We start from the raw sequence: 9,678 nt of genomic DNA, 5'->3' as shown, positions 1-9,678 counted from the left end.
CCAGGTAAGAATCTGCCCCCCCCCCCAAAAGAGAAGAAGACATCACATTGGTTTGCCCTTTTGCCATTAATTTATTTCAGAAATGTAAGGTAACAAAGTGCTAAGTCTGACCCACCCAGCCTCGAAGCTTTGACGGAACTGGCTGAGGAATGTCCCAGCGGCATCTGCATGGTGGACCTTGCACTGTGCCAGCAAGGGGTCCATCACTCTCACCTCTCCCAACATAGGGGAGGATGGGGTGGTTTGCATAAGGAGGGTGCAACTGCGCTCTAGGAAAGCTTGGCCAAAGCAGAGGGAGATGCCGCTTAGCCCCTCTCCCGTTAGCAAAGGCTGCCATCCCAACCTAGAATGAACGGGAGTCCTTTGCAGCAGATAAACATGGCCGTCTTTCTGCACATCCCGCCAGCAAGGATCCTCGGGTGGCTCTTTTGCTGAAGAAGAAAGGGACCCACTGCAGAGGCCTTTTGCAGAAGGATTAGGCCAGGAGTCTCTACAATTGTCAACTTTAAGACTTCTGAGTCTGGCTGAGGAATTCTGGGAGTTGAAGTCCAGAAGTCTTAAAGTTGCCAAGTTTGGAGATCCCTGTTTAGGCATCCACCTCTCCCAGCAAGCTTCGTGTAGCACATGAAGTTAAAGTCCAGGGAAGGCACGTGCACAGCCTTCCTTCACCCGCCATGCACCTGCCCTTTCGTGAGATTTGCCAGCCTCCTTGTTCACCAAAACCATCTCAATGCTTCTGGCAAGCCAGGACTTGCACTTTACCTGCTTTGCTGCCCTGAAGGCCTGCCCCACAGATGGGCAGCCCCTACGAGCCAAGTACAAGAGCAGCCCTTTCTTGCTCTACCTGGGAAACAAACCCCATCTTGGAGTCAGCTTGAAAGTGCAGGGTCGGCTCTGCTTCCCAACAGACAGGCCCCTGGGACATCTGCGTTTGGCGCTTGCAAGCTGGAACCAGCCTCTTCCCTGCGAGAAGAATTTCCAGTCATCCCAGTTTTTGGAAAGCAGCCTGTTCCCAAGGGAGCCAATTTGAATCACTCCCTTGCAAGCCACGAAGGTGGCCCACCACCCTGACTGCAGGCGGTATATTTGGGTATAGAAACAAGGGGGGGAGGGGAAAGAGCCAGCATTTTACAAAAACAGAAAAAAAATCTAAAAAGTACAAAAATACAGAATATATCTTTAAAAAGCAGTCTGGTACAAAGAATGAGGCAGTCACTACATTAGATTCTAGGATATACAGATGCCAAGATAAGCCCTGGTTTGTCATTAAATGGAAAAAGAATGAGGTAAATCAAATTCAAGGTGATTGCAGTGCTGTTCTAGTGACGGAGTAAAGTGGGGTGATTTTTTAAAGCCTCCCCCCCCCCATGTGAGCTGGAGAAATTCTGACATGACAGATGGTATCCGTGGCCGAAGTGCCTTTTGCACCAAACCCTTGGCATGGACTCCCTCTTGCACTCCACTGGAACACGGTCTCCCTAAAACCAGAGGCTCCCCTGGACGGTGCTCCTTGGTGCCTCTCCAGGGAGGTCTCAGCTCCCCCTAACTCCAGAGCTGTGAAATAACTGTTTGCACAAAGGATCCAGCCACAATTTGTTGGAGGAACAGAAAAAGCCAATTCTAATCAAGTCTTGATCCGGGAGCAAGGGGACGAGACAGAGAATTTGACTACCCTCACATTATTATAAAAAAGCAACAAATTGCAGAAAGATCTGCCCTCCTAAGCAGCTCCACAAATGACAAATGCACCATGCACCCCTGATCTCCATTGAGAAATGCTGCTCAGGGTCCCCTTGAAACATCCACTGGTTGCGATGAGGGTCTTGTCTGGTGTGTCCCAGGGTCCCTCTGGAGAAATAGCCGTCTGGGTCCAGCTGGGCCCACCAAAAAGGGGACAGCCGTGGGGTTTGGCCATAATCCAACGTTGTGCAGCAAAAGCTGCATTTTGGCAGCTGAAGCCCCACTCCCTCTCCTGGAAGGAGGAACAGAATTCAGACAGGAGCAGCAGAATAAGGGCAAGCCCTGTATGATGTGCAGTGGCAGTGCATGATGGGAATGACAGTCCATTAGGAGTCTGCAACCCAAAACCAACCAAAAAGTGCCAATGCAACTGAAAACCCAGGAGGCCTGGCCAGCTACTCCGTGCCCTGCAGGTGTGAAATCTGTTTCCGTAGCTGGAACTGGTGCAGTTTCAGCAACTTCTTCTCAGCCACCATTTGCTGTTCAGCACTAAGAAGCAGCTGCAGATACTCGGAGGCTTTGCTCAGGACCACCACTTTGGGGGTTTTGGGGCAAGATGCGAGACCAGGCACCTGGTCCCTCAGTGCCAGGAAACGTGAACGAAGGTCATTCCGCCGCTTGCGCTCCAAGTAGTTGTGGTTTTTCCTCTTGGTCACGTCCTCACTGTCCGAGCCAGGAGCACTGCCCGCCTTGGGAAGGGAAGCTGCAGGAGGGAACCTCTCTACCCCCTGCCCGGGAGACTGTGGCTCATTGTCCCCGGCATCAGGGCTGCCCTTCTCCAGAGGCCCCTCAATAGAGTGAGCCTCCGGGGGGGAGCGGGCAGCATAGTTGTGCTGCTGTTGATGGATGGCGATGTGGAAATGCTTTGTGCAGGGGTCCAGAGGGTCATCCCGCACTGTGATGGTGACTGGCTTCCTTGTCCCCAAAGCCTGCCTCTTCTCAACGGTCACCACATCGATTTCTTCTCCTTCTGCAAACAAAGAAAAGATGGGGGAATCAACGGGTATCAAGGTGCGTTTCTGTGCTTCAGGCAGTGGCAAACAACTAATTAACTGAACTGAACTGAACAGAGATAGAGATCAAATTGAATGGACAGCACTTCACTTGAGCCAAGAAACAGCTCAAGGCTGGGTTTAAGCTGTCCTGTGGTTTTCTTGGTTTTGGTTTGCATATTATGCAAATCCAGCTAATTGTGATTTTCAATAAACCATAGCTGAACAAAACACGTCTCAACTTGTGTGAAGTTCCCACAGAAGTAGTTGGAAGCTTTTGGCCTCTTTCTTCAGAAAAGGTGTGTGAGCATCCCAAACCAGGTATTAACTTCTACAACTACTGAAAAGTGGCTTGATCCAACTCCAAGGCTGGATTCAGTTTTCCCTGGTAGCCATCAGATGCCTTGTAAAGTCAAGCTTGGCACTGCCAGAATAGCTTCTTTTCCAGCAGATGCCAAGGGTAGGAGCTCGAAAAAAACAGTTCATTCGTCTCTGTCCATGGGGATGACCTCACCTGCCTCCAGGATGAAGATCATAAGACTGAGCCCTTGTTCAAGGGCTCCCCACCTCTTCAGCCCAGGGTCCAGAATCATGAAAAGCTGAGCTCTTGATCCGTGGGACTGGCCTCCCTCAACAGCAGGATTTTCTCCTACGCCTTGCCCTCCCCCTTCCTCAGCTGCCATAATGTGACAATTTTCCTAAGAAAAAATAAACCTGAGGGACATTCTGTGGCACTGTGCAGGCTGCCATCCTGTTGTCACAAAGCAGAGTACATGCCTGCTCCTGATCCTAAGTTTTGGGTCAAAGGCATTACCAAATTCTGAAATGGCTTGTGGCTCAGGAGACAAGAAACGCATCTCCAAACTCAAGTATCTGGAACACTGAATGAGTTGTCCTCCTGAGACACTCCGTGAGTAAGAAATACTATGTCTCCTTTGGGTAGTATTTGGGCATTTGGACCCCTGATACTCTTCTCCCTCCCCTCTTTTTCATCAGATATTATGAGTCTGCTGTTGGAGACTATCATGATTTCGTTGCACTTAAGTAACCAAATGCAGCACAATAACAAAGTAAAACTCCTTAAAGCAGCGAACTTACACATCTATGACTGAGTAGCAAAAGATCAGAGACATTAAAGCCAAACTCTAAAACTGGCCAGATAGGCATCTGTAGACAACCCCTCCCCCACACTGTCCCCATTAATACTCTCCATTAACTGCTTCTCAGCCTCAAGAGTGACCAAAATAACGTAGCCGCATTATTCTGAAAACAAAAGTACACACTTAGCCTCCTGTCCTACTCAGACCTGTCAGGACTCCAGCAATTTACTGAGAATTGGGAGGGGAGCATTTCCGCCCTCCAAATTCAAACTGTTTAGAACTGCAGCCAAAGAAGGCAAGTTGTCTGGTACTCTGGAGGGAAGGGAAGAAATCTCTACTGAAGACAACTGCAAGGACAACAAAATTAGATCTGATTGGGAGGCAGGACTGGAGTAAACTTTGATGATTAAATCCACCTCCCATCTTTGCCCTGTTCTTTCATAGCTCATTGGAATTGCAAATGAAGCACAGACCTGGGGGGAGGCAAGAGGAGGGAATCTGGCTTTTGTCCCTTTGACTTGCCACTTCCCAGAAGCCATAAATGTATATTGCCTTTCCCCACCTCCAGAGGCACAAAAAAGGACACAGCACCTCCTGCCCAGCAGCTCTCCGCAAGAGAGAGTGAGGAGTTGAGAAGGGTTTGAATAAACTTCAAGAGACCCCTCTTTCTTCTTCAGACAAACTGGCTGGGCTCTCCAAAAGAAAAAAAGCCTTTTCCAGGGAAGGCTGCCGCCTGTCTAAACTTGCCTCTCACCAAACTCCACCTTCTGGTTCAGCTTTTCTCTTCTTTGCTAAGGGGGCAGAGAGGAAACAGACAGAGGAGTCCACAGCGGAGGGTTTTTAACGTGAAAGATAAAATTACAGAATAACAGATTGGGAGGGACCTTAAAGGTCTTCTAGTCCAACCCACTGCACAAGCAGCCGACTCCATTTCAGACAAGGGGCTGTGCAGTCTCTTCTTAAAAGCTTCCAGTAATGAAGCACCCACATCATCTGAAGGCAAGCCATTTCACTGGTCGATTGTTCTGTCAGGAAATTTCTCCTTAGTTCTAGGTTGCTTCTCTCCTTGGTTTGTTTCCATCCATTGTTTCTTTTCTTGCCTTCTGTTGCTTTGGAAAACAGGCTGACCTCCTCTTCTTTGTGGCAGCCCCTCAAAATATTGGAACATTTCTATCCTGTCGCCCTTGTCCCTCCTTTTCACTAATTACATACCCAATTCCTGCAATGGTTGTTTATATGTTTTAGCTCTTCTCTGCGCTCTTTCTAGAGTCTCATCATCTTTTTTATATTGTGGTGACCAAAACTGGATGCAATATTTCAGGTGTGGTCTTACCAAGATATTATAAAGATGCTTGGATGCGCCTATTTCTCACTCTCAGGACCCAAGTGCACTGCTCATGGCTTACATGTTAAACAAAGATAATGGAAAGATCCTGCTATTCTCTTGCAACTAGTTTTGTCCAAATTCAAAGAGGTCTATAGAGAAGGGAAGATCCAGGGCTCCCTGTCACACCAGTAGTGAAGAGTGAGCAAGCAGGGTGAGGGGCTGGAAAGAAAGTCTGCGGGAATGCCCTCCTCATCCTCTACAGAGCACCCATCTGCACTTGACAAAATTATAAATGGATCACTACTCTTGGGGACTAGTATTTTCTTTTTACTGGGTGTGCTTTGATTCTGAAAACAGCAAAAAACTTAAAATATTTGAATACCCGTTTATGCCTAATATGAATGCCCATGTCTCTTTCTACCCCTTGCTCTACATTTTGAAGTTGTCCTTTTGCACAATCCAACTTTTCCCTAGGATAAATATTGTCTAAAGAGCCAGTTTGGTCTAGTGGTTAAAACATCAGGTTACAAACAGGGAGGCCCTGTGTTCTAGTCTCCCCTTTGGCACAAAGCCAGCTGAGTGACCTTGGGCCAAGCACTCTCTCTCAAGCCTAAGGAGACAATGGCAAACACTTGTGAAATCTTGCCAAGAAAACTGCAGGATTCATAGAGGCTATCTCCAGGAGTCAACAAAGACACAAAGACACTCACACACACACAAAGAGCCTGTTGGTTCCAGAATGCAAGAAACTGATGGATCACATTCTGAAATGCCACCCCCTTGCTATCCCCATTGGCTTCTCCTGCAGCCACTCATTAAGCAGCCACACCCCCTCAAGATAACTCTAACATGAGCATCTGTTGCTTTTTGTCCCTGACTGAAAAGGGCATTTGTGGACAAAGCCCTCCTGTTGGTGGGGGTGAAGTCCATGTCAACACAAGAGCACGATTCAATCAATCAGTAACAGTTCCCACCCCTTTGCGAACTGAGATTAAGCCTCTGCCAGACCTACCAGTATCCTCATGTAATTAAACCTTACACCCGGTTTGTTTCTTCAGCCTTGCAAGCTGAGTCACAAGGCATCACCGTTCACCTAATGACTCAAGCAGAAGAGGGTCAACAAGGCTTGAAGCCTGGAAGCAGAATGCAGTAGAAGTGCAAGGAACCTCCCCCTCCAAGGTTAGCTGGGAAAAAGCTGCTCTTGAACAGGTGTCCCCTCACTTTGTCTGAACTGTCACCAGAGGGCAGCTATCACCCTGGAATTAATCTTTATGCTGGAAAACACTTTTTCCAGGAATAATACTTCACTAGAATGAGTCAGTAAGAAAGCATCACTTCAGAAGGCATCTCTGCCATTGCTTATTTTACTGCACACTTGAGCCATTGTAATATACTTGCACATACACAAGGCTTAGCAAGCCAAGTACACTCAAACCACTCGAATATCAAGGCTTGATACACAGTTGGGGAATATTAATGCCTCATGGGTGGAGTAGTAAGAAATGGGGAGATCCCTCTTTGGGTCTCAGCAAGAAAATCAACTAGTGAAAAGGTGGAGTTGCAAAGAAGGAAAGGCAGCTTCCTACCATCACCTGCTCTGCTGTGAACACACCAAATGGACTGAGCCAGGTGAAATTCTTAAATCCAGCACAAAAGGGATCAAACTGCCTTAACAGCAACTGACTGGACCAGGCATAAGCAATCCTTGTAGCTTATTTGTTGAACAAGTTTCCAGGCTCTGATGACATGCTAAGGACGGACAACATGCAACTCAACCATTACTTTGCATACCTTATCATGCCCTTACATTTCCAATGGCCCATTGCCCCCACCACCATGCTGCCTGTCTCTGTCCTTGGCTTGTCACTCTTCCCTGAAGTCTATGGGTCTCCTACTACAGTGTTTCTCAACCTTGGAAGCTTGAAGATGGGTGGACTTCAACTCCCAGAATCCCCCAGCCAGTGCTGCTGGCTGGGGGATTCTGGGAGTTGAAGTCCACCCATCTTCAAGCTACGAAGGTTGAGAAACACTGTCCTACTTCATCAAAAAGTCCCTTGCAGCCCACATTTTAAAAAGGCGGGCTCTGGCTTTCCCAGTCTCCCCCCCCCAAGATTTCACTGAGAACCTTAGGAGGGGGCTTAGTCATTGGAAGTCTCTGATTTTTCTTGAAATGGCTCCAACACCAACTACGTTCTTTTTTTAGTCCTGTGCAATTCTGAGGGTGAACTGATGTGCGCAGCCAAACTCCGGAACTTCAGGCATGGTTTGGCTGCTCCACCCCCATGTTCTTGTTCTCCAAGAACATAATGGCTTTCAGATCATTTTAAACGCCAAGCTGCAGAAAGGGAGAGAAAGAGACACCAGTCTTGCTCTATTTACCAGCTTTTGCGATGGCACCTGCCTTGGTCTGATGCGACCAGCTTTTAGCTTTAGGATGCTGCGGATGCTGCCATTCCAAGCCTTCCAGTACTTATTAATAACTAGATTGTAGTTCAGAGGATTGCAAGGCAGTGCAGGCAGCCAGAAACTTGAAATGCCCCCCTCCTGCCAGCAGACCCCAGAAGAGAGAGCCCTGTCTAGGTCTGTCTCCAAGGCCCCTCGGGCTGACTTCACTCAACCTGTGGAAAAGCCACCGCCTCACCTGCCCTGCCCCATAATGACCCAATCCCCAAAACACGCTGAGCCAATCCTTGGGTTCGCCCGGGGACCCCACTCTCCTTAATCCGGCTTCTTCCCTGGGAGCCAGCCGAGGGGCAGCTGGTCTGGAAGGGGCTAAAGCAGGAAGCTGCCCGGGAGGGGCGGAGCGAAGAGCCCGCAAGCAGCCTTGGAAAGTTCGCCGGGGAAGCGAGGGAAGACGGGAGGGGACCGGGCAAACTTCCTCGCGGGAGCAGAAACTCCCGGGGAGAGATGAGCAAAGGTGGGGGGGGTTGGGGGCGACCTCCAGCCCTCCTTCGTCTCGATGCCGGCCTTACCGGAGTCACTCTGGCTCTCGGAGCCGGACGAAACCGGGATCTTGGTGTCCGCGGGCGCCGACGCCGCCTCGCTCCCGCCGGGCCAGGCGAAGACGGCGCCCGGAGACACGCACTCGCCGCCCAGCCCGCCGAAGTCGTGGGTGGGCGCCAGGGCCGGCGTGGGTTTGGCCGCCAGCTTTTCGCCCATGGCTTTCTCCAGGCGCTCGCGGGCCGAGAAGCCGCTCCACATGCAGTCGCGCAGGACGAAGGCGCTCAGGTTGCCCAGCAGCCCCGCGGCGGGCTCCGGCGGGCCGTCGGCGGCGGCATCCTCGGCCGGGCCGGGCAGCGGCGAGGCGGGCGGGCTGGGCAGCAGTTCGAACTTCTTCCAAATGTCCTCGCTGGGCGCGCTGGAGCGGTGGAAGTCCTCGCCCTGCGCCTCGAAGGGGTCGTAGAAGTAGGGCGGCGGCGGGTCCAGCTCCATGGCCGGGAGGCGCCGTTCTGGCTTCTCCCGGGGCCGGCTCCGAAGCCCCGCGGCGGGGTCAGCGCCGCCACCTGAGCTGCCAGGCAGCTGCGGCGCGCGAGCCCGGGCGAGCGACGGAAGGAAGCGGCGGCCGGCGAGGCGCTTCCCAAACCCCCGCCACGAAGGAGCCACCCAGCCGGGCTAAGCCGTATTGTTCGCAGCCTCCGCCGCTTATATCGGCCTCCTGCCTCCCGCCTGGACCGTCCCCGGAACGCAGCCAATGAGCAGCGCCGGATGGGCCAAGTGGGCGCGGACAGGCGTCGCCCTCACCTTCCCGCCAGGCTCGCCGAGCCCGCCTCGCCCCGCCGCCCGGCCCCGAGGGGAGGGGGAGGCAGGCGGCGGGAGGGGGGCTACAGCGGCGGCCCCCCCAGAGCCCAGAGTCGCTCGGGAGCCCCGGGCTCGGCCTCCCGCTTCCCCTCGGTTGCAGCCAATTGGCCAGCGGCGCAAAGCGCGGGGAAACCTGAAACCGTGAAAGAATCCCTGACATTCGACTTCAGCGGAGCTTGTGTGTCCTGGAGGGCCAACCTGGATCCACTGGATCTTGTCACGTAGCAGCAGAGGACGGTTTTGGGGGGGGGGGGGATGGCCCAATCCCCCCTCCCCCCTCCCCATTGAAAAAGGCCCCCTATTTCCTTGTCCTTCCTATAGGCTCCTCTCAGGCCCTCCTAGGGGTGCTGCCTCCAAAAAGGCTGAGGTATGAAGAAAGCCCCAAATGTCTGCAGGGTGGGTGGGTTCCTCGGAGTAATGCTAGAAGTAAGGAATGCAAGGGAACCAACCCAGATAACTGCATAGGATTGTGCTTTGAAGATGCAAAGACACAAAACAACCAAATTCTGAGTCACACAGAAGCCCCGGGTGAACCAGAAGGAGGCAGATTTCGGTTTACCACAACTGAGGTGAAGTGAGCATTGCCCAGTGCTGACGCAACTGTAGGACAATTAGATTATACAAGTAGTCCTCAATTTAGAACCATTTGTTTAGTGACCATTTAAGTTAAAGTGGCAGTGGGAAAAGTGACTTACAGTGTTATCTCCCACTTAACCATTGC

The 9,678-nt window shown here is 51.5% G+C and overlaps 1 protein-coding gene across 1 annotated transcript; it reads right to left on the bottom strand.

Annotated features, from left to right (window-relative positions):
- Nucleotides 1-2,135: 2,135 nt before the first annotated feature.
- Nucleotides 2,136-8,591, bottom strand: MYCL (MYCL proto-oncogene, bHLH transcription factor). Its single transcript, XM_070949867.1, has 2 exons — nucleotides 8,132-8,591; nucleotides 2,136-2,710 (listed from the first exon to the last, which is right to left on the bottom strand). The coding sequence occupies exons 1-2, from the start codon at nucleotides 8,589-8,591 to the stop codon at nucleotides 2,136-2,138; spliced, it is 1,035 nt and encodes a 344-aa protein (XP_070805968.1).
- Nucleotides 8,592-9,678: the final 1,087 nt, after the last annotated feature.

This window comes from Pituophis catenifer, unplaced genomic scaffold (genome assembly GCF_029215685.1).
Source record: "Pituophis catenifer annectens isolate HBS135680 unplaced genomic scaffold, rPitCat1.0.hap2 SCAF_9, whole genome shotgun sequence".
Classification (NCBI taxonomy): Eukaryota; Metazoa; Chordata; class Lepidosauria; order Squamata; family Colubridae; genus Pituophis; species Pituophis catenifer.
The sequence above is the reverse complement of the archived record's forward strand: the minus strand, read 5'-3'. Positions and strand labels throughout refer to the sequence as shown.

What these genes read in the sequence shown, in the direction of transcription:
- MYCL (XM_070949867.1), bottom strand. Translation starts at nt 8,591, where the DNA reads ATGGAGCTGGACCCGCCGCCGCCCTACTTCTACGACCCCTTCGAGGCG. An exon ending in CGAGAGCCAGAGTGACTCCG is followed by an intron (nt 2,711 to 8,131) that starts GTAAGGCCGGCA and finishes CTTTGTTTGCAG; the next exon opens with AAGGAGAAGAAATCGATGTG.